The sequence below is a fragment of the Panthera leo genome, chromosome E2 (genome assembly GCF_018350215.1).
Source record: "Panthera leo isolate Ple1 chromosome E2, P.leo_Ple1_pat1.1, whole genome shotgun sequence".
Taxonomy (NCBI): Eukaryota; Metazoa; Chordata; class Mammalia; order Carnivora; family Felidae; genus Panthera; species Panthera leo.
In genome coordinates, this window is record NC_056693.1 from 28,122,978 (window position 1) to 28,146,856 (window position 23,879).

General features: G+C 40.0%; 1 protein-coding gene across 4 annotated transcripts in view; it reads right to left on the bottom strand.

The window, feature by feature from the left end:
• The window catches only part of BRD7 (bromodomain containing 7), a 37,252-nt gene that overhangs the window by 929 nt on the left and 12,444 nt on the right, over positions 1 to 23,879 (bottom strand). The window contains exons 3-15 of one of the 4 annotated variants that reach the window (XM_042918365.1): positions 22,946 to 23,075; positions 22,543 to 22,600; positions 19,941 to 20,085; positions 16,316 to 16,426; positions 11,310 to 11,494; positions 10,203 to 10,326; positions 9,499 to 9,574; positions 7,029 to 7,136; positions 6,536 to 6,671; positions 5,936 to 6,071; positions 3,664 to 3,720; positions 717 to 828; positions 295 to 438 (exon numbers count right to left, since the gene is read on the bottom strand). In XM_042918365.1, coding sequence (XP_042774299.1) covers positions 295 to 438; positions 717 to 828; positions 3,664 to 3,720; positions 5,936 to 6,071; positions 6,536 to 6,671; positions 7,029 to 7,136; positions 9,499 to 9,574; positions 10,203 to 10,326; positions 11,310 to 11,494; positions 16,316 to 16,426; positions 19,941 to 20,085; positions 22,543 to 22,600; positions 22,946 to 23,075 — 1,522 coding nt within the window. Of the gene's footprint in view, positions 1 to 294; positions 439 to 716; positions 832 to 3,663; positions 3,721 to 5,935; positions 6,072 to 6,535; positions 6,672 to 7,028; positions 7,137 to 9,498; positions 9,575 to 10,202; positions 10,327 to 11,309; positions 11,495 to 16,315; positions 16,427 to 19,940; positions 20,086 to 22,542; positions 22,601 to 22,945; positions 23,076 to 23,879 lie in introns of all 4 variants that reach the window. The other 3 variants (XM_042918364.1, XM_042918366.1, XM_042918367.1) reach the window with 3 other exon arrangements.

The window sequence follows — 23,879 nt, forward strand, 5'->3', positions numbered from 1 at the left end:
ATAGAACATACGAAATGTCAGCTGACTGTTTACAGGTAAGGCTTCCAGGCAACAAAAGGCTATTACAGTAGTTAAGTTTGGGGGGAGTCAAAAATCACACATGGATTTTCAACTGCGCAGGGTGGGTGGTTGGGGTCAGCATCCCTAACCCCCACGTGTTCAAGGGTCAACTGTGTAAATGCAAAAAATAAATCACCTACAGTTCACTTTAGCACTGCTTCACAGCGGTGTCCCTTCTCAAGTTTTTCCCTTTAAATATCCCCCAAGTCTCCTTTTCCCGGAGGTGCGACCTACCGAGATGCATTTCCCTGTAAGAGGGGCCCAAGAGACAGATCATGTTGGGAGGGGGTCTGGTGCTCAGACGCTCGTTCTGGGCTTCCTGGAGCTCTCGGAGCAATCTGGTGGTCTCATCAAGTTTCTTCTGGAACATTTCAGCTTCTGTAAGGTACGAAGAATAACATGCTAAGGAAAACAGAGACATACTTGGGTTCCACCTTGTGTAGTAAAGGGAGTCCTGTGCTCTGGGGTTTTGCTGTTTATTGCCTAGTCTTCTCTCCTCAAAGGAGTGATCCCTTCCAAATGAGATCACCACCACAGACATGCTTTACTACTCACTGAAGCATGGCCAGCCAAGATTTCCTGTGGTGAATGGCTATGTTAATCTGTACTAATGTGACACTAAATCTGGACTGCCTGGGTCATGAAATGACACTCACCTTCAGAGTCAAACACTTCAACAGGAGCACCAAAATTTGTTACTGCTTTCAGCGCTGTGAGCCTGTCCTGATTACTGGAGTCTAAACGCCCCTCTGGCTCTATTTCTGTAATCTGCTTAAAAAAAAAAGAAAAAAAGAAGGAAAGGAAGAAAGGAATTATTTCAGCTTGTTAAGTCCCGTCAGTGCTGCAATGGAACGTCAGTAAGATGGCTTGTGTGTGCAGGCCAAGCTGTCCCACCTATTAACTTGGCAGTTAGAGTTCTGCTACCTATAAAAAATGTCTCTCCAGAATACGCACACTTCTCTAGTGAAATGATGTGTCATCACACATCACCTGTTCCATGTGGCAGCCACCTAAAAAGACTACAGGAATGAGGGCCTTGGTGATGTCTGCACCATGAAAAACTTTCGGGGACTGTGACAATGCCTCGCGCTTCCAAGGCTCACAGGCAGTGTCTTGGCCCCCGGTCCGTGCACCTGCAAACCCACAGCAGATGTGCATGAGGTACTTCCTGGGTCTCTTCCCTTCCACAGAGCCAGGCTGTCAGTATGGCATGGGAGAAACAAAATCCTAAAAAGGGTGGGGTTTTGGTTTTGGAATTATAAGACTCGGAGTTTCCATAACCTCAACACTGCTTTTTAGGAAGAGATTGCCCCAGATAACAAGTTATCAGAAGTCAAGGGTTCCCTTTAGATTTTGGCATGGCACTCCAGATGTGTATCGTTTGAACCCCTGATTTCTCTAGCTACACGTGGGCAGGTGTGTGGAGGAAAACCATCAGTAATGCCTGCGGCTTGCCATCGGGGCTGGGCCCTCACGACCCTATTCTGTAAGCTGTTCCCTTTTTACCCAGCTGCCTTTCCCATTCTCAAGATTTCTCGCATTCTTGCCCCCTCACTAAGCATATGACCTTGCCTGCTCCTCATTCCTTGAAAACATGGTTTGGCAGGTACCACATCCGCATCTGTCTTTGATCTCCTCTTCAGGTTTTCTTCCGTGTCAGTTACCGGGCACACATCTGTCCGCTCTTGTGTCCCAGCTTCCCTCCGCTCCTTTAGCCCCCTGACGTCTACCTCCAACCCCACCATTTTACCAGCACTGCTCTGCCGGTTACAAATGCCACACCTGCCACTCTTACTGGGCTCATTGGCAGGGGCTGACACTGCTGGACTCCTTCCTGCATGTCCCTCTTCCGTGATTTTTCTACCTCAACTACGGGTCTTCTCCAAAGTTCTGTCCTTCAACCTTTTTTTGTTCCCTTTGTTTTGAAAAGAATAGTGTCTTTAATAAATGTATAGGAACATTTTCTTGACTTTGGTCTGAGTGATGATTTCTTGGATATGAACACAAAAGCACAGCAACAGAGGCAAAAATAAAGTGGGATTCCATGAAACTAAAAATCTTCTGCACACCAAAGGAAACAATCAACAGAATGAAGACACAACCTATGGAATAAAAGGAAATATTTACAAACCATGTATCTGATAATCGGTTAATGTACAAAATATATAAGGAACTCAAACAACACAATAGTATAAACACAGACAAATAAAAACATTTTTTAAATGGGGAAAGGACGGATATAGACATTTCTGAAAAGAAGATATACAAATGGTCAACATGTACATGAAATGGTGCCCAACACCACAAATCATCAGGGAAACAGATGAAAATGACAATGAGATATCACCTCACATCAGCCAGGATGGCCATCAACGACGACGACAAAGCAAGAGATGGCAAGTGCTGGTGAGAACGTGGAGAAAAGAGCACCCTCCTACACCACTGGTGGAATACGAACTGGCACGGCCACTACTGAAAACAGTACGGAGGTTTTTCAAACCACCAAAAAAAGAACTGCTACACGATCCAGCAATCATCCCATGTCTAGGTATACGGATGAAATCAACACACGTACACAGGCACAGTGGAGCGTTGCTCAGTCTTCAGCAAGTAGGAAATGCTATCACTGTGACGACATGGATGCACCCGGATCTGTCCTTCAACCTTTAGCCGGGGCACGCGTTCTCTCGGGACAATCGCATTCACTTGAATGACTACAGTAACACTCTCCCTTTATGCCAACAACTTCCAGATCCGCACGCCTGCCGCCAGACCCGGGAGTCCTAGGCCTCCCCTGCAGCCACGTCTCGAGTCGCCGCCGCGTGGGGAACTGAAGGCAGCTGCTCTCCCACTGAGGGGAGCTCCTGTTCCCACCCTGGATGGGCGCTCACGATGCTATGATGTACCTCACGCACCAGGTCCTGTCGACTTTAGTTCTACTGTATTTCTCTTTACTGTAGATCTTTATTGTCTTCCAAGTTGCCACACTCATCAGCATATGGCTGTCAAGCCCCACAGCTTCTCACCGGTCCTCTCCTCCAGCCTCTCTCCCCTCCCCATGTTCTTAGAGCTTCCTGTCTTCAAGGGTGGACTCTCAGCGTCTCGGACTGCACGTATGGCCCTCTGTCACTAGACCCTCATTCGTGCAGCCTCCCCACCTTTCCTCCTCTGCCCGACACCCCCGGGTCACACACTTTCCACGCTCTCTGCACACGTGCCCCGTCCTCTCAGATCCGTTTGTCCCACTTCGGCATCTCTGCCCACTTCAGATGCCAGGCGCTGCTTGCTGGGACACTGCCTGGCCATCCTGCTAGACCCCGTCCACCTGGCATCCCCTCTGTGAGGATCTCCCTGGCCATCCAGAGCAGCTGGTTTCTGATCTGTGTTCCTACAACGTGTACATTTCCACGGTGCGGTAACTAGTTTGGGCTCCCTTGTGTACATGCTTGTGCATCGCACTGGCTACTACTACGCTCCCCACAGGCAAAAAGAGTTCTTTTACCTAAGGAGATAATAAATAATTTTCTTTTAAAATAAAGCATTATCATTTAGGCCTTTGAGTTTATCCTCCATTTAAATATTTTTAATGACGAATATAATCACCTCCATTTCTTTTGCTGTGTCAAGGGTCCTGGTCTGGCCTTCATCTTCAGGTGATGGCTGTAAGGACAAAGAAAACCAATTTTCATTAAAAGATATATTAAAAAGGTAAATATCAAGGAAAATCAAAAAATATTAAGAGTTTCGAGGCAAGAAATAAGAATATGGATTACTGGAAATTATTCATTGAAAAAAAAATTTTTTTAATGTTTATTTTTGAGAGAGAGATGGAGTGTGAGTGGGGAGCGGCAGAGTCTGAAGCAGCTCCAGGTTCCGAGCTGTCAGCACAGAGCCCGACCTGGCGCTCAAACTCATGAACCATGAGATCGTGACCTGAGATGAAGTCGGACGCTTAACAGACTGAGCTACCCAGGTGCCCCTGGATTACTGGAACTTAATTTTTTATTTATTTTGAGAGCGAGAGAAAGAGCACGCATGAGAGGGAGCTGGGGAGGGACAGAGAGATAGAATCCCAAGCAGGCTCCATGCTCAGTGAGGAGCCTGATGCAGGGCTCGATCTCTTGACCGTGAGATCATGGCTTGAGACGTTATCATGAGTCACATACTTAACTGACTGAGCCACACGGGCGCCCCTGGAATTTATTTTAAACCAAAAATGAAATAGACACAATAAGTAGCATTTTGAGAGTATTTGTGAGTCAAGAGTACCTATTACTGGTAACTTCAAGACTAATCTTTCTGTGCCTGAGCAAGAAGGTATGAAAGTATTTGGTAAATAGCACAGAAGTACCTAGTAAATGGAGTCGGTTTTCAACAACCGGTAAGTCTATGACAAGGAGAAAATAGGAGGCACTCTAGGGACTATTTTGCATTAACAGAGCAATAGTCTCGGGTAGCAGAAGATTACTGTAAAATATTCAAATGCTATGGAGAATGTGAAAGCTTCCTATAATACCAGCCTTCAGAGATCACGCACATATTAACAACAGACAAAGGTATCATGCACAGACATTAGGAACGATGTTATCTTTTAAAAAGTTTTAAAAGTTTAAAAAATTTTAAAAAGTTAAAAATAATGATGTTATTTTTTAAAAAGTTGTCTGGGTGACTCAGTTGAGTGTCCAACTTCGGCTCAGGTCATATCTCACTATTTGTGGGTTCGAGCCCTGTGTCTGGCTCTGTGCTGACAGCTCAGAGCCTGGAGCCTGCTTCAGATTCTGTGTCTCCCTCTCGCTCTCTGCCCCTCCCCTGCTCATTCTGCCTCTCTCTCTCTCAAAAATAAACAAACATTAAAAAAAAATAAAAAAAAAAAGCTTTATTATGATTTTTTAAAACCAATTCCCAATTTTTAAAAATTATAAACAACACATCCTTATATATAACTTTTTAAATTTTTCTAAGATCTATTCTGAGAAGATCTGCTGGATCAGTGGACAGAGAAATTTCACATTTGAAATCTTTTGCCCTATCAACCAAATGAAAGATACTCAATTGTAGTTGAATACTACTAATTAATTCAGGTTAACTGATGGGAAGGCTAGAGGAAAAATATTTTTGAGTTGATGTGAAGGTGCGTGTTTTTAGGTCATGCGAAGAAAGCAGATCGAGCACTAAGACTGTACAGCTGTTCTCAGTGAGCCAGAGGTGCCGACTCAGCGCTGCTGACAGTCACCCAGGGACCAGCAGCCACATGTGCAGTGAGGGCAGAGGACAAGGCGACAGTAGCCACAGCCACTGGAAACAGCTAGGACCCTGAGAGACGTAAGGTTCTTCTAAGTATGGTGACAAGGACGGTGTGGAGCTTGACTCTCCTCTGCACCAGGAGGAACACTGTCTGGTTCTAGTCTCTGAGCTGTGGGCCTGCCAGATTATCAACTACGTCCAACTGAACTAGAGACAGTCTACAAGTGTTAGTGACAGCAAAGAGGAAGTTTCTTATTTTGTTCCTTGGGGCCCCACCACTGTGTTCTTACCACATAAGAAAGAAAAGGACATTCGCTAGCATTGTAAGTCAACTCGGTTTCAATCCAGTGAGCGAGACCCCCTGTTCTGTTAGGGTACATGGCACCAGCTGACTTCTGAGCAGTCAGCCCCATCCTGATTCTTATGTTCCCAAGATCGGGAGATAACGACAGTCTTCTGGCCCTCACAGACCCTGGTAGCTGGCTTACTCGTTTCCGTTCATTGTCCTCCACCCGCGGTCCACACCCAGGCCGGGCTGTCTTTCAGGGGAAGGCAGCCCAGCTGTCACCCTGGTGACTCCTATGGTTTCATAACACTCAGTGACTAATGCTGAAAGCCAATAATAAATTACCCGGTTCTTTAGCAGCCTTCTTACCGTCTCCAACTCTTGAAGGGTTCTAGAATGGCCTCCTTTTGTTAAAACATCCAGTAAACTATCTGCCATCACGTATGGATAATCCTGGCATGTGGCCAAAAACTCATGGATGCTGAAAGAGAGAATGTTGGGAAAGTCGCTTCCATATGAATCACCTGTCGGCTTCATCTTCCCATCCCAGCCAACGGTTTCCACCAGACACGACTTAAATTTATACGCCACTGTGTAAAAATTTCTGTCTAGGTACGATAGCATACTTACAGCCTTACCAGTGCTAACTTTACCGTCATGAGAGAAGCAAACAAGATCAAGAACACAGTGAAATGAAATGCTCCTGGGGAAACCGTCAAAGAAAAAGAAGACTTTCTCAATGACAGAGGCTTCAGCATTCAGTCCTGGACTTGTTCCTGCCCTTCACTTCCTCCCTAAGGTGACCTTACTCACCTCAGGACTAACACATACACGGGGTCTCAAAAGTTATACTTCCAGTTTGGACCACACCCCTTGTATATACACACGTTTATTAGGATTTTAGAACAACATGGCACTCGGCAGACTGATGAACTGGTGACTCACCTGAAATCACTTGGAAGATCAGACTCTTCCCCATAGGTTGAATAGATTAGATCAGAGTCGTCCTTGCTGATATTTGCAAACGTGGAGTCGTAATGTGGAGCATAAGAACTGTAGGGTCCGTAATTCAAGTATAACACTGTTGACAGAAATTAAGTACTGCAATACTGCTCTTTAACTTCTGTGTCAAACTGATTTTTATTTTATTAAAGATTATTCCCTTCTAATTTTACTACTTCAATGACTGGCATAACAAATAGAAGGTAGGTATTTCCCCCTCCTGGATCCTCATGAAGTCACAACTCAAGTGACTTCTCCCCCGAGGAAAGAAAGAACAAAAGTCATTTTGAATACTAGTAACTGATTTTTCAGTTTCTTCCGAAGTTAATAAAAGAGTTGATTCATACTGCAAAAATGCCACCAAAAGAGTTAGTAATAAAGCAGTAAGTGGTAATTACACTTTCCCCCCGCTAACTGCTTGAGGAAAAAACCTTACCCGGAGTGACTTTGTTCCTTTTGTCCTCCTTGAACCCCTGCAAAGTATTCACTCCAGACTGAAGCCTTCCGGTTGTCATTCCCAGTCTCACAGGGCAGTAGCCTGGTTCTGAAACAGAAGACCGGGCTCGGTGTGGGAGGTGCACGTGGTAAGGAGCCGATGGGTGATCTGCAGGGTGTCTGCACGCACGCTGCTTCGTGCCATCCATGGGACTCTGTCCAGGAGGCTTTATTCACGTAAGAAAATCGCAGCTTAGCAAGGTAGGAATGTGGCCAGGCCCCAAACCTGGTCCTTTTCATTACCCTCTCCTGCTTCCTGGAATACTTTATAATCATGTTGCAGTTCACTTAAAAACAAAAATTAAGGATTTAAAAGTTGAAACCTGTGATGAAAGTAAACGAGTAGAAAAGGTTAGTAAAAGACTAGGGGACAACACCCAACTAAAGACAAGAACTCATGGTACATTCAGGAGAAGAATTAGGATCTCTGAGGCATACTTTCAATGCAGTGAGGAACGGTCCTTAAAGATGTGCTCTGTAAACCAGGAGCAGACCCCTGTAACTGGATGGACTCTGATATAAGCAGAACTGGGAAGGACGGTTGGTATGAGGAGAAGACACGATCTCTAGTGAAGAGTCCTGGTCTTTGCACCGCGACCACCCTTGAACAGAGGCTATGCCACAGGTGATCAGCGTGAGGGAATGAAAGCACTTGCGAGAAACTCTGAACACCTAAATTGGATCTTCTCTCCCTCTTGGCGAGCAGTCTGGAATTTGGAAGAAGAACCTGGAAGTGAGCAGGGGCAGAGCTTCCACCTTAGACCAGTGCTCAGGCCTCTCAGGGAGCTGCCGAAACGTGAGGAGCCGGGGCAGCCTGGGCCACACCGACTCCAGGAGCTGCAAATGCAAGGAAGCAGAGCAAGGGCAGACACAGACCCCGGACATGAAGAAAGGGGCAGATCTTAAGGTGTCACCTAAATCATTAATTGCATCCTTATCCTCTTAATTACCAAATTTTCACACAGCTACACTAGAAAGAACAACGTTCCCGATCTCGTGGCACTTTGACTCAATACCATGTACATTTCACATGAAACGAAAAGTTCACATAAAAGCAAAAAGTGAGTTTTGCTTTGCAGACAGCACTTTTCTTCTACGTGAAGGGACTCCGTCAGCACCTCAAGAGTGGAGGGAAACGCTGAAAGACACGAACAGGCTCCCGTCTGTAGTCCTCAAATGCATCCGGCTCTTCCCACTGCTTCAAAGTCTCTTACGTCCTATCCCCGCACTCCTTACTCACTTTTTGGGACCAACCTAAACGTCACCTTGCTAAGGAATAAGGAAGCCTTCTCTGACCCCCACCTGTGTCCCGTCACAGCTGCTCTTCTTCACGCGATTATTCTCATTGGCTCCTCCGTCCCGCACCCCACAGACAAAAGGGGAGGGACTCATCTCTGTTCTGTTCCCTGCTGTACACCCAGCTCCACCTCCGGCACCCAAGACAGGCCTTGCCTGCAGCAAGAGGTAAATACTGGAGACTGTTAACTGGAGCGTCATTCATTTTTGTATCCCCAGTGATCTCTCTCATAATGGCGGTGGGGAAAATGGGGATTTATAAAATAGCATGCTCACATTTGCATATCACAATATAGGATTTTTCCTCTCAGGTGAATGACAAAAAATTCTTCTATCAAATTTTAAAATTATTCCCTATACTACTACCATTAAAATACCTGAGGGAAATAAAAAACATGACGGAGGTTCTAAAGCAATGCTTCCCAACCTTTACAAACTTTCTACCAACTACAGTGAAAGCCATCACGTCAGCAGGATTTTATTATTCCTATATGGTACTGTATGGCATACATATTCGTTCTAGTCACTGAAATTTAAAAAGTCAGTCAGATGTTTTATAAGAAGGTTCTGAGATACCTCCAGAAATAACTGAGCATACATACCATAATCTCTTTGAGCCAGAGTTAGAAACTGTAAAATTTTGGCTTTAATTGTGGGTCTGATATTCTGTATTAAATACATTGAAATTCCAGACTTTTTTTTTTCCCCCTGAGAGAGACAGAGTACGAGCTGGGGGAAGGGCAGAGAGAGGGGGAGTCACAGAACCTGAAGCAGGCTCCAGGCTCTGAGCGGTCAGCACAGAGCCCGATATGGGGCTTGAACTCCTGAACTGTGAGATCATGACCTGAGCCGAAGTTGGATTCTTAACCAACTGAGCCACCCAGGTGCCCTGGGACTTTGTAGTTTAAAGAAAACTTGATGTATATATAGAATCTACTTAAAGATGAAGTAAAGCTATTCATGCTATTAGCATGAAATACATGATGCCTAGCCAAGTTCTTTATGGCTGACAATACGGTTGGATTTCACAGTACTAGGCCTGCTGGTTTAAAACGTCACCCAGGTTACTGCCTGCGAACCAGCAAGTTCATGCACAGTGTGATCTGTGAACTCACCTCCTACAATGGGATCCACAGGATGCAGAAGCCCCAATGTTGTCGTTCCATCTGGTTTTCTCCTTTCAAATTCACACTGCAATGACCCAAAGTATCCAAATGTCCTCAACAGTTTTATATGTACCACGTTCATATGCATGTACACATACATATATATGTATATATATCACACTACAATGCCCTAAATTTAATCAAACCAATATAGTAAGTTGCTACCATTACACTTAGATATTAACTTTCCCACCTGGCTCCATATACATAGGTGCATTAGCAGGGCTGCAGAAATGAAGGTTAAGGAAACATGAGAATTTTAAAGAGCTATGTGGGGCCTTCAGGCCACTCTGTTTTGTCCCCTCCGTTAAAAAAAGGAGGATACTGGAGACCAGGGAAGGGAAGTGACCTGCTGGAAGTTATGTATTAATCTATTCGGTTTTAAGAGCAATGTGGTAAACAATGAATTCAAGAGACCAGAGTATAAATGCTCATTTGCCAAGTTTAGAACACATTAACTTCACTAAAAGCCAATAATAGAGAAAAAGGTTAATCATGTCCTTTATAAATACGTTATTAAATCTGCCTCCTCGGAGTACTGTACTGAACAACTCTATGGCAGACACGGGCTACAAGTGCACAAGCAATGTGAAAACTGCATGTCTCAGACGACCAGTCAGAAGGTAGTGAAAAGAAAGGAAAAGTCCAATCACCTGACTGTTAACAAGCCGCCTGGTTAGCTTTCCTCCAGATTCCTTAACAATGCGGTCAATCTGCTCCTGCTCTCTTTCTAAGTTACTGCTCTTAGATTTATCTTCAAGCATATCTTTGTCTTTCCTGAAAACACACATTAATACTAAGTAAAAAAAAAAAAAATAAGGTGAAAACATTAAAATGAGTTCCAAATAGGGGTACAACTCAAAGGGTGACAATGGCACTACAATCACCAACTATGGCTTTGTTCCCTAGGGGCCTGCCGAGGGCCTGTGCCACACTCGAAGTAAAGCAAACCCGACACCCTGGTTACTTCCCTCCTTTCGGTATCTGGTGCTATTTGTCTTAAACATTTTTCTCAATACAGTCATCACACAAATGGATTCTACCTCAAACATATTTTGAAAGCGGAGAGACATGGAATTTTCTTTTCAAAGCCTGATTTTTAAAACTTAAAATGAAATACATTTAAATTGTACAAATCTTAAAAACAGAACAAAAATATGTCACAAGTTTACTTTCTCTGCACTGCAACCGCAGAAATCCCAAGCCGCTCCCTAGAACCCTCTTCCAGAGAGGACGGTGAGGTGCGAGGCATGAGGGCCGCTGGCGAGAGGTGAGAGCGGGTGCACGCACCTGCGTCCGGCCACGCCGGCTACTGCTGGGAGGTACTGGTCCCGCCAGGCGATGTCTGGTGGACAGCACGCACCTCAGCAACAGCCCATCTGCTTAGGAATGGCTTTAACTACAGGTAAGCTGAATTACTGTCTATGGAATGAGGTAACGAATACAAATTTTTTCTTAGAGTTCTATTTAAATAAGTTCACTGACAATCAGTCCCTAAAGATAACTTCTTGATTTTAAAACTACTTTCATAAGAATATACATTCAGAACCATTTTTCTGAACTGTGTTTAAACGATTCCATATAGTGCCTTTATGAGAAGAGGAGGGTATCACATCACCAAAATGGACTTTCATGCCACAACCAACCAACCACGGGCAGACCAGGACTTGGATTTCCCAAGGCAGGCACCGAATTAGTATTTTTCCCCCTTCCTAGGCTGAAAAAGACAGCTTAGCTTCAATATCCCGAAGATTCTTTACTTTTTGTTTTCCTTGCTGGTACCCTTGAAGGCTCGGGTTTCAGGGTCTCCGGAGTCTTCCCTTTCTCTTGGCCAGGAGCCGCTGTCCTCCCCACTCTGAGACTGGTCGGTTCTATCCTTCTGCTTTCGACTTTTTTGTAAGTCTGCCATGAATTCTATGCTTTGCTTCAGGCTCTGAATTCTCTCCTAAAAATATTCAAGAACATTCTCATTGTATGTTTGCCATTGATTTTTAAAGTAATGCATTTCTTTCTCACAATGTGAGTTCATACTTAAAAGGGAAGAAAAGCAATTAAATATAATTATAACAAGAGAAATGTTTGGGGACCAGAAAAATACAGTCTATTCCTTCAATTCAGATCTTTAATTTCCAACATAAGAGAGTGCTTTGCAACCTGACTACATCATCAAAACGTTCAGAGAAAGTATGAATAAATACTAGTAAGTATTCTTTGCAGTACTAAATTTAAAAAGCAGAATTTAATTTAATAGCACGTTAAAATTTTAGATTTCACAGAATGGCTTATCTTGTGAAACTTAAGAATTATCAGGTATTTCAAAAGCTAGATGATGTGAACATGTTAAGAACCCTTATACTCTGGTATCCTAGGATAATCACTGATGACTCTAGCATTTTACTCTGTGTGAAAACAACATGCTTCAAGGAGAATGAAAGGTTCCTAGTGTAGTTTCTTTCCCAGAAAGCATAATGTTCTTCTAACCAAAGAAGCCTTGTTTATATTTTGTGAAACATGTACTTAATTTTCCACTGCATTGATATGCTGTGAAATTTTCTTTGTGGTTAAGGGCTTGAGGTTTCTGGAGGCACGTTTGTTTCTAGCGACTACTCTTGCCTTCCAACTGAGCACTGTCCCTGGATAAAATATGGAGTGCAGTCTCCTTAGGGCTGCATGGCAACGGCAGGGAGGATTTTTGCAGAATAATAGAAACTAAGAACTGGAGAAGACCAGAGGTCATTTGAATAAGAACAATGTAGCCCAGAAATGCTACATGACTCACCTAAGGTCAAGAACCAGTGATGAAGTCCAGGCCTCTAGTGTCTCCTAAGGGGCTTTGGCTCATCACACTCTGCTATATTAGTAGTGCAGAATATGAGAGCCTCAAGAACATGGATTATTTAAAAATTTTTTTAAATGTTTGTTTATTTTTGAGAGAAAGACACAGAGTGTGAGCGGGAGAGGGGCAGAGAGAGAGGGAGACACAGAATCTGAAGCAGGGTCTAGGTTCTGAGCCATCAGCACAGAGTCCGACGCGGCGCTTGAACTCACGAATCATGAGATTGTGACCTAAGCTGAAGTCGGACGCTTAACCAACTGAGCCACCCAGGTGTCCCTGGACTAGCTATCTTTACTGAACTTTTATCTTAAAGTAACCTTAAAACTATTATAGTAATATATTTCATTGTAGACAAAGATTTAGGTAGAGGAGAAAAAAAAAAAACCTTGTTAATTTATCATTATTCCAGTATTTCTCTAAGCATTACACATATCAGCAGATTGGCATTACACTGAATATTTGGTAACATGCATTTTCTTCATTAAGAAATTACAAGCATGTGCCCTCCATATCATTAAGTATTCTTTAAAGTGTTTTCAGTAACTATATATATATATATATATATATATATATATATATATATATATATATATATATTACTTTATCTTAGGTACCATGGTCTTACTAATATCCCGCTATCAGACATTTAGATTATCTCCAAGTTTCCACTATTACAAATAGAAGTCTCATGAACATCACTGTAAATAAATCTCTCCAAGAAGATCTCTTTAGGATAAATGCCTAGATGTGATACTGTATGTAAGTATACTTAAAAAAAAAATTCCTAGAAGTGAAAACACTAGGTCAACAAGAATGAGTATAAGGCTTTTGATATTTACTGCCAAACTGCTTTCCAGAATAGTTTTATTAATATACATTATATTACATGTTAGTGTATACATTATATATACACGTCAGTGATTGACAATTTCTCTGAATCCTTACCAAATTTAACAGTATTTAAAATAATTTGCCAGTTTGAGTTTTAAAAATATGTCTGTTTTAATACATACTTAAAAAAATATTAGTATGATTGTCTCTGTAACTTTTTATTGGCTGTTTGTGTTTTCCCTTGTGTATATCATTTAGGTAATTTCTCACCCATCTCTCTCTAGTATCTAAATCAGAGTCTGGCGCACTGTTAAGTGTTCAGATCATGAAGCTCTCACTTATCTTTTTATTTCCATTCTTGGATTTTATAAAGAGGAGAACCTACATCAAAAACATTTTGGAATTTTAAAAAACATAACATGCACAGGGGCACCTGGGTGGCTCAGTCAGTTGAGAATCTGACTTCGGCTCAGGTCATGATCTCGCGGTCTGTGAGTTCGAGCCCCGCATCAGGCTCTGTGCTGACCGCTCAGAGCCTGGAGCCTGCTTTGGATTCTGTGTCTCCCTCTCCCTCTGCCCTTCCCCCGCTCATGCTCTGTCTCTCACTCTCTGTCAAAAATAAATAAACATTAAAAACAATTAAAAAAAACCCAGAACATGCACAGAATTAAAAGAATTAGAGAAATTTCCTAAATTTCAACACAAATCACTGGAAAAAAGTTGAATTTAATTTTCCTTTGAAAGTAGTCTTTTTTAAAAATAATTAAGATGTCTCCCAATCAGCATACTACTTATCACTTTAACAATATTAAATGACTAAAAGGGCTTGATTCTTTGCCATTAATGACAGCTAACCCTTGGTGCTTTCCCACATGTCAGGTATGATTCTAGGAGTGAAGTACTAGGCCGAGAAAGGTAACACTGCCTCCTGAGGTCACTCAGCATCTCGAAGGCACAGCCAGGCCCTGAACCTTGATTCTATTATTTTGTTTGTACTAGCACGCAGCATGCTAGTATTTATCTAGGAGAGCAAACAAATTATTCTACACATGTCCTTTATAAAAATGTCTACTACTAAAAAATAAATAAGTAAAAAGGTCTACTAATAGTCACTATTTGTGTGTAAGTGAAAAAAAATGATAAATGACTGCACAATCTTTACACTGAACATTCAAAACCAATGATCTTTTAAAAGACATCAATCATAGAAGGGTGTACTGGGCTCTCTTGGGAGCGCTGCTGTTACAAGAGTTAACTCAGGTCTAAATTTAAACGTTTAAAAATCACTGTTGTAAGGATCCCTCCCACTTAGGGTGGAGAGGACAGTCAACAGGAAACTATAACACAGGATGGGTAGGGCTCCTCAACAGGAAGAGATCCGAAAAAAGGAAGACAACAGAGAGAGAAAAGGGAAAGTGGAGAAGAATGTTTATTTTCTGTGCTTCCAGCCATCCCATCCCCAGGAAAATTCAAGAGACCGTGGAATCTTTTGCATGTTATATTAACTACATTATCTGAAGAAAAGAAAAAAATGGGAAATGAAAGTTGATAAATTTACTTGGAATACTGCAAATTCAACTTTCTCCTAAAACTTCAATATCCAGTTTTGGAGTGACTAACGACTGCACTTGCAGGATGCACTTTTACTTCAAGTGCAGTAACGAGCATTTGCAGATTTTTAAATCTGGAATATGGCTTCATTCTGGATTCTGAACCTTCCTGCAAAGAGGGGTAAACAGATTTTGCCAAAGATGTGTAACTGGCTTACATTACAGGGTCTTAAGTCTTTAGGAAAGGGTAGGAACTGATGCTGTCTGCGCAAGAATAATTGTCAATCCAAATGATTTTCTTTCCCCAGTTAAACGGATCCAAGAAATCTTTTAGAGCCAAGCACACAGACACTCAGATATCTGCACACCACGACAATTCTTTCAACGTAAAAGTGTGATACAGATGATCACTACAACAACTGGAAAGCCATGTGCGGCTACACATGACTCATTCCTACTATCCTATAACTCTCCTGAGTCTGGGCCCAAGCTCTTGATTCTGATTTCCTTCTCATTCTTCCTGTCTTACACCCACTCGTTTCCTTCTTCGCAAAATCCCTCTCCTGTCTTGCTCTCCTTTCTCGTAGTCTCCTCCTAATTCTAGCTCTTATGGAGTTGGCACCCTAATGCTAGCAATCATCTTGGGAGATCACTCTTGAAACCTTCTTCTCCACACACGAGAACACTGGAGGCCCAGCGTGGTTAATGCCTTGCCTCAGGTCCACAAGTTCAAAGAACTCCAACTTCCTGCCATGGTAAGGTGCCAGGATCATTTGTTAGTTTCCCACCCTACTCAGAGCTGAGTAAAACCTCAAAGAACACGACTTATCTCGTGAGCTCTCCTTTTCTCCCAGCAGGTGCACAGCAATCACCTCAATTTACCCTAAGGCCTTTCCTCAAACTGTAGCTCTGAGGCAGCCCGTGTCATTTTCTGCCACTAACCTGTTTTGAACACACGGTCATGTTTATGTGCTCTCATGAAGCTTGATGATGAAGTAAGTGTCTGTGCATGTGCACATGTTCCTCCCACCTTGACCACCTTATTATGTAGCAGTTGTGGTCTTTCAAGGGACAGTGCTCCTGTGGGGAGGTGGTAACCAGCAAGTTACTGCTCATTGAAATTTTATTTCTTTCTACTGCAAGGAGTTCCTGTGCCTCACCAAAGCATCAGGGTCCATCTGTACAAAGGGAAGTAGACAGCTTTTCTCCTAAAAGCTCTCATAATTCATCTAATCAATCTTACCCTGGAATTCAGGGTGATGTTTCTTTCATAGCAAATATAAATCTATCTGGTGACTACCAATTCAATAGCCTCTAAATAAATAATTAGTAGTGAATGCCAGTATTTATTTGCATCAATTCCAAATGAGAACTTTCCTGCTTTAATTTTCTTCTTTATGTGAAAACTTTTTTCCTTTAGTATTTCCTACTTTAATAAAATCTGCCTGTAAAACTAGTACTGTACTGGACTGGATCTCTATCAACTCTAACCAAAAAACAAAGGTATATAGATTTTATGTCATTATTTATGACAAAGAATTTCCTTTACCTGGCTAAGAATTTTCATCCCTGAGTGCAATAGCTTCTTTGCAGCTTTATAATAAATGGTCTCGGGTTTGTTGTAAATCATAGCATTAGTACACATTAGTTTGAAGTTATCCTGGAGAGAGAATATTAAGAAGAAAAATGCATTTAAAACAAAACAAAGCATCCTCCTGTCTGTTTGAAATCATATAGGTCTTTGAAAAATTAAAAAAGATAAAACCAACAAAAAACCTTTCTTTCACTCTTTACAACATTAGTAACAATTTACTAAGTTTTAAGATTCACTAACAAATACTGCTAAATTAAATATTATACATTTCTTTCTAAATTCTTAGACATTTTGTAGTTAATTACATGAACCTTTAGATCCCAAGATTAAATTTTTATTTATTTATTTATTTTAGAAAAAGGGAGCAAGTGAGTGAACATGAGAGCCAAGGAGTGGGGCAGAAAGAGAATCTTAAGCAGGCCTCACGCTCTGTGCAGTGCCTGATGAGGGCCTTGATCCCACAACCCTAGGATCATGACCTGAGCCCAAATCAAGAGTTGGATGCTCAACTGACTGAACCACCCAGGTGGCCCCCAAGATGAAATTTTTAAATGGGTTTCTTCACTATAGTCTAACTACACAGAAAAAGAGTTAGAAGAAAATACTTCCATTTAATAGAATAATCTTAACTGAGTTCATGTAATTAAAAAATACTACTCTTAGTTTTAAAACAAACATCGCAAGTTTCCGTTTATGAATTAAAGAATTTCAAATCCTGATGAAAACTGGGACAGGGCTAAATTATCACAATATTTCTTAGAAATTCAAATTAACTGATCAAAAACACTAACACATTTACACTAATGTTAATATGTGGGTACTATCGTAAGCTAAACAGAACTTGCAGAATGCTGCAAAACCATGCTGACGTGCCACAAACCATACAATCTCGAGGAGTTGAAACATGTAACTAGAATAGCCAAATTATCAAAACTGTACTTTTGGGTTAAATTTCAAAGTACCTACATGTGCTGGAGAGCTCAATTCCACTGCATGTTTTCATGGTCAAGTAATTTTTTACTTTGTATAAATGTGGCAGTGATTATACCAAGGCCTTACTGAGTTAAAATGGTAAAAACCCAACAAAAAAGAATCCCTCTAAACAAACTCTCTTCCTCTAAATTCAAACCAAATATTCAAATCTCACTATTTAATAACTAGTGATGACAGCTTAGAATCCTTACAGGGGATAAAAACAGGTAGATTTAGTATTATTTGAAAGCATGTGAGAAGACAGACTCAAGGGTCCCAAGAAATTTGGTGTTAAATTTAAACTGGATTTAAATTGGATCCTCAGTGTCTGGCCAAGTCTCTAATCAGTTCAGAATTTTGCTACATCCCAGAGCTTTAAGAATGTGATGAAAGCCATGGATCCATTCCTCAAGCATATATATGCACACCAAGTTGAACACTAAATTGTTCATGTCATTTTAGTAGGTTCCCCTTAAAGGCTTATCTGTGGCTTCTATCCGGGGGACGCCAGGTTAAGGACCCTTGTTACAGATAGTAGGAAAAGCTTCTATTCCATTAAGCATCATTAAATATAGGGAGTGCCTGGGTGGTAAGCACCCGACTTTGGCTCAGGTCATGATCTCACAGCTCATGGATTCAAGCCCCACATTGGGCTCTGTGCTAACAGCTTGGAGCCTGAGGCCTGCTTTGGATTCTGTGTCTCCCTCTCTCTCTGCTCCTCCCCTGCTTGTGCTCTGTCTCTTTCTCAAAAATAAATAAACATTAAAAAAACAAAGAATTAAATATAAAAACTAAATATATATTTTGGGAAACAAGGCAAGTGAGGGAGGACATCAGATGGCTATTACTTATACTAAATGACCACTGGGCCTATAACTGGCAAGAGAGTACTGGATCTGATAAGGCATTTGTAGATTCCATGAATCTTAACTGTCATGTGCTAGGCTTTATTGGACTTCGGGGTAATGGCACTTGGTCATTCAAAAAGCTGAATGACCTTTCTGCATACTTTCCATATAATTACAAAAAAAATCAAAAACCCAACTTGAACAGCTTAATGAGCTGAATAAGCTAATTAATATTACATTGGACTACTGGATTTTTCCCCAAAAGAAAACATACTCATGTAGAAAACTCTAAAACGTTGAAAATATTAGTTCATTCCACTTATGACAAATCTTAATCATTTGTGCAAAAACACTTAGGGGGCCCATTTCTATGGTCTCCTGTCATCGTAAGAGAAAGATCAGAAGAAAACTATTCACAAAAAGAAAAAAAAAAACCTGTGAAATTTTTTCCCATTAAGCAATAAGAAGGTCAGAAATATGCTGAAATAAACTGTTCTAGTCTAATTTTCACCAGATGAAAAGTTGGGAAAGCTTCCATTTCTCTGAACGTAATTCAGTTTTTTCAGAGTAAGTGGAATGTTATCTATGTAGTCAAATGGATAGCAAAGAGAGAATTAAATGCTGGTTTTATTCATAAATCTCAACTGATACGTGGATGAAAAAAGGAAAAGGTAAAGATAATCTGTAACTGACTAGAGTCTAGTATTTAGATCAGGTGAATACTACAACGTTCATGCAGAAGAAATAAAGGCAAAATAGATATTATCTAAACCAGTTAAGTTTGTGGTGGTCTGACACAGAAAATTTCAAAAACCACGTGGTTCCTTCTCTTTGAGGATCAAAATGAAAAATTTACCATTGAAATCAACATATACCAAGGCTATTTAAAGATGGAAAACACTCCCATTGTAACATGAGACACACACATCATCCTGGTGGCTTATAGCTTCTTTATTTTTATTTTTTTTAAGTTTATTTACACATTTCGAGAGTGAGCAAGTGAAGAGCAGGGAGGGAAAGAAGAAAAGAGAGAGAGAATACCAAGCAGGCTCCTTGCTGTCAGCACAGAGACTGATGTGGGGCTTGAACCCACGAACCATGAGATCATGACCCGAGACAAAATCAAGAGTCGGAAGCTTACGAACTGAATCATCCAGGCGCCCCTTCACTTTTAAAGTTTTTAATCTCCTTCTTCTCTTTTGAAGAAAATATGCTCAATAAGTCTAGCCAAACTGAACTCAGAAAGCAACTGACTTTCATCAAACTAGAACATGTAATTAAACTTTTGTTGACTATTTTCTGGACAGGCCAACTTATCCTCTATTTGAGAGACATGACTAGAAACAGAAAAGGAAACTACTCTGCCACAAATTTAAGTATCAATTTTATCTGCACTAGTCTGAAATTAAAAATCAGATACTTTTTCATTTTAAAGGTTGAGAATATATATTGTAGAACATATGAAATTCAAAATTTTTTCTAAAAATGTCCCAAAATAATAAAAGATAGCAGATGGCTTAGTTTGCCTGGTTGCCTATCAACAAGCTCTGAGACAAAAAAAATACAAAGATTTTGGATATTAAAGTAAACTTAATTCTCTGCAAAATAAAAGGTCAATTAGAAAGTTTTCTAATACCAAAATGTAGATTTCTACCAAGATTTTGTACATACAGTATCCAAGACTCTCAATTGAACAGACATGTTACTTTGTATCCTAAGTTCATCTATTTTCCAATCACGACATAAATAACTACAGTTACCTTCAGTTCTTCTATGGACTGGTAATCATTGTTCTTAATCTTTTCTTTCATGGTGCTAAAATCCATTGGATGCTTAATGATCATGGAGTAGCCGGGAGCAATAAAATCAGTCACAGGAAATGAAAAGAAAGCACTTGGGTCTTTTCTGTGAAGATACGCAAAGAGCAATCTTATTTCTACTACAAACAAATCTACTGGTCTAGGAGAAGTCACAGGAAAACTTTCAGATGTAAAAAGAATGTGTAGTATGCTAACATACTTTTCACTGAAAAGTGAAAGAATGATTTCAAAGACTAACAACTAATAACAAGGTGAAGATGTTTTACACACTAGTTGTACCTTTAAGACAGAGAATCTTTTAAGATATACATATCTAATTAGTTGGTAGCACCTCCCACATAGGGAAAAATGAAACAAAATAAAAAATCTGGTCTAACTGACCAGTGTCTTGGCCTCTGGGACGTAAACCCTATGTACTTTCATCAACCATAGGGGAAAAGGCAGAAATAGTGACTATAAATGCACATCTGCAATCTTCCATGCTGATTTATAACTATAAGCTTGGACTCTTGGGGGGCCACAGGATTAATACATCTTTGTAAAATATGTATATTTTCTTAATCAATGGATCCAACTTCTATTTCATCTACAGGGGAGAACTCAAAAACCTGATACTAAAAAGGTCCTCAAATTACCCCCAAACTTAAGAACCAGTGCTTTCTATCACAGGTTTTCAATTCTGGCTGTGCATCAGAACCAATAGAGGAGCCTTACCAAAAAAAAAAAATTCTAGTTGGGGGGTAGGGAGGGGAGGAGGAGGCTCAGCCTAGACCCATGACATCAGAATCTTTGGGGAAGGAGGGCTGGTGCAGACATTGGTACTTGTATGATTGAGTATTCCTATTAGTGTTGGAATATTTGGCATTGGTAACTCCAGTAGTGACAGGGTTGAGAACCATTGCTCTACAATTAGGTCATTAGACTGATTTTTTTTTCCTCTGGCAATTTGGCATACCAAAGTTTTCATACTGCAAATACTTATATTAATAAAAATGGTTTAAAAAATAATAAAAGCAACTTTTAATATGTATTTACCACATGCAGACCAAGTACTTGATTTATTTTATATGTAATCTTTATAAAAGCCACACAGGTGGTGGTATTCTCAGTTAGAAATGAGAAAACTAAGGCTCAGAGGGCAAATCATTTGTTCTAGATCATAAATGTGATAAAAGAGTTGGAATATAACCTTAGATATTTGTTCTTCTCTAGCAGGATGCCTAAGCAATGAGATTAAAAAATAAAGAATAAGCAAAAATACTCAGTCTGGAACTGCTACATACAACTGTGTGCTGTCCACAGTAGTTACTATGAATAACAACACTAATCATCTCTGGAGGACCTCTTCAGAGCAAATTACCTACACCCCCTAAAATCAGTCATTTTAATATGGTCCTAATCAATTACATTATTTACCAGCATTTGTGCTGAGTCTTAAGGATAACGGATCTCTAAAGACTATTCAAAAAATGCGGCTCTGGGTTCTAATTCCCAAAGTGTTCTGAGAAATGTGAATATCTTTGGACTAAGAGAGACCTTGTTAAGTAGAATTCTTTTAAGGTAACATCATTAGCCTACATCCTGATCATGTCATAAGAAGAAAAATTTAAAAGGCAACCCCAACACTTCATAGTCGAGCATTACAATAGAGTTGGAATACCTAATGCTTACCTGTTCATATTTTTGGGACAAACAGTGAATGACTTATTCAAGTGTAAAGACTGAGATATAATTTTCTCAATTACTCTGTAACACCAAAAAGGGAGTGAGGCCACTAACTTCTGATCTTAACTGCAAAGCTGAACAGGTGTTGAATACAGATAGCACTAGAGGCTTTCACTTACAAAATGATTTATAATATGTTCTGGGGTTGACACAGAAGTATAACACAGTGAGAAGAAAATTCAGTATTTAGAATGCATGGCCTATACCCACGAATCCTCTGCAAATAATATAAATGTCTTTGGGTTGAAAACTCAAATTCTGAGTAAAGAAAGTAGCAAAAATAAGTATTTTAATGAAGACTGAGTTATTCTTTTCCTCTTTAAGAACTTAACATTGGTTTAATCTAGATACTGAATTTTTTAGAACAAAATTTTGCATTTAAGAGAGGGCCACAAATCCTTCTTAGTTTCTTCTCCCAGACTTAATTATTGTTGAATATTCACAGCATGATAAGCATTAAACAAATATACAGAAGGTATTTTCATTTATTAGCAAAGTGAAAATATCTGTATTATTTATTCCTGGTTTAAAGCTTCAACATCAGAAGTTAGTTTAAAGAGAAATTTGCCATTAAGAATATTATGTAACACTCTTCAGCTTGCCAGTTAAAACAAACCAAAGGAGAACATTTAAAAGTCAGCTTCTTAAAGTACTTTCTATTGCCAGGCAAAATATTTATCATCCACTTTAAAATCAAGTACATTTGGATTTAGGCCATAAAAATGTGGCTTTAAATAATCAAAAATAGAGAAGTGGTTTGGATCCTACATTTCTCATTTTAATTTCCAAGTTAAAAAATATTGGAAAGAACATTTACCTCTGTAATTGTCTCATCAGTTGATTCAAAGCTTCTTGAAGGGGTGTCTGTTCTACTTCTAAAGTAAAGGAGAAAGGAAAAGAGTGTTTTCAAAAGGAAGATTCTAAAGAGTATTGTTTAGCTGATTTCTTTCCATATGACTTACCTCATACTCATCATTAAATGTCTCATACAGAAATTTCATTTATCTTACAAATATATTGAAGTACTAGAGTATCAATTCAAAATGGAAGCTACTTTAAAGCTCTTATGCAGTGACAGAAAATAGAAAACTTAAAAAAAAAAAATTCAATTATACAGCTTTTAATCTTAAAAGCTAAAACCCAGTCACCTTCCCGGGCTACAACCCTTAAAATAATTTCAGCTTCTTCATTCAAGTAAGTTAATTCAGACTTATTCCAACCTTCTTGTTTGGCTAAAGAGCTTGTGAGAGGCTTCTCAGGAGGCAAGTCTAATCTTACAGGGGCCTGGCACTGGAGATCTTTCTCTGTCTCATTCTCCACACGGTCCCGATCTCGCTTCTTTTTATCCTCCTAAATGGAACAAAGGGAAACAATTTAGAAATACTTCAGAATTAATACCTTTAAAACAAATAATTTCAGTGAAAACAAAAACAAGACACTACTTAAAAGAAAACAGATTTTTAATAATGAAATCTTAATGTATTTTATTGCCATCTACTGGAAAAGGAGAGAATAACAGCTGGGGGGGGAGGGTAGTGCTTCTATATAGTGCTTCTATATCCCAGAAATAATCAATTAGAAAAATAATACTATTCACAAAAGAAAACATACCTAGGAATAAATCTAATAAAAGATGTCCAATACCTTTTGGGAAAAATTATGAAACATTACTGAGAGGTCACTGTGGAAGACCTGAATAAAGGAGATATACCATGTTCATGAATTGATAGTCAATTCTCTCCCAAGTAATCTACAAATAAAATGTTATGATGGGGTGCCTGGGTGGCTCAGTCAGTTAAGCGACTGACTCTTAATTTCGGCTCAGGTCATGATCTCAGAATTCGTGGGATCAGGTTCTGCAATGGGCTCTGCACTGACAGTGCAAAGCCTGCCTGGGATTCTCCCTCTCCCTCTCTCTCTCTGCCCCTCCCCTGCCTGTGCACTCGCTCTCTCTCTCAACATTTAAAAATAAATAAATAAAATGTTATGTCAATCAAAATTGTAAGACAGAATTTCATGAAATTTGACAAGCCAATCATAAAATTTATCTTGAAGAGTGAATCATCAAGAATAATCCACACAGTTTTGAAAAAAGTCACAATAAGATGTGTTTTACCAGATAGTATTTGTAATACTAACTGGGGCAAACAGACC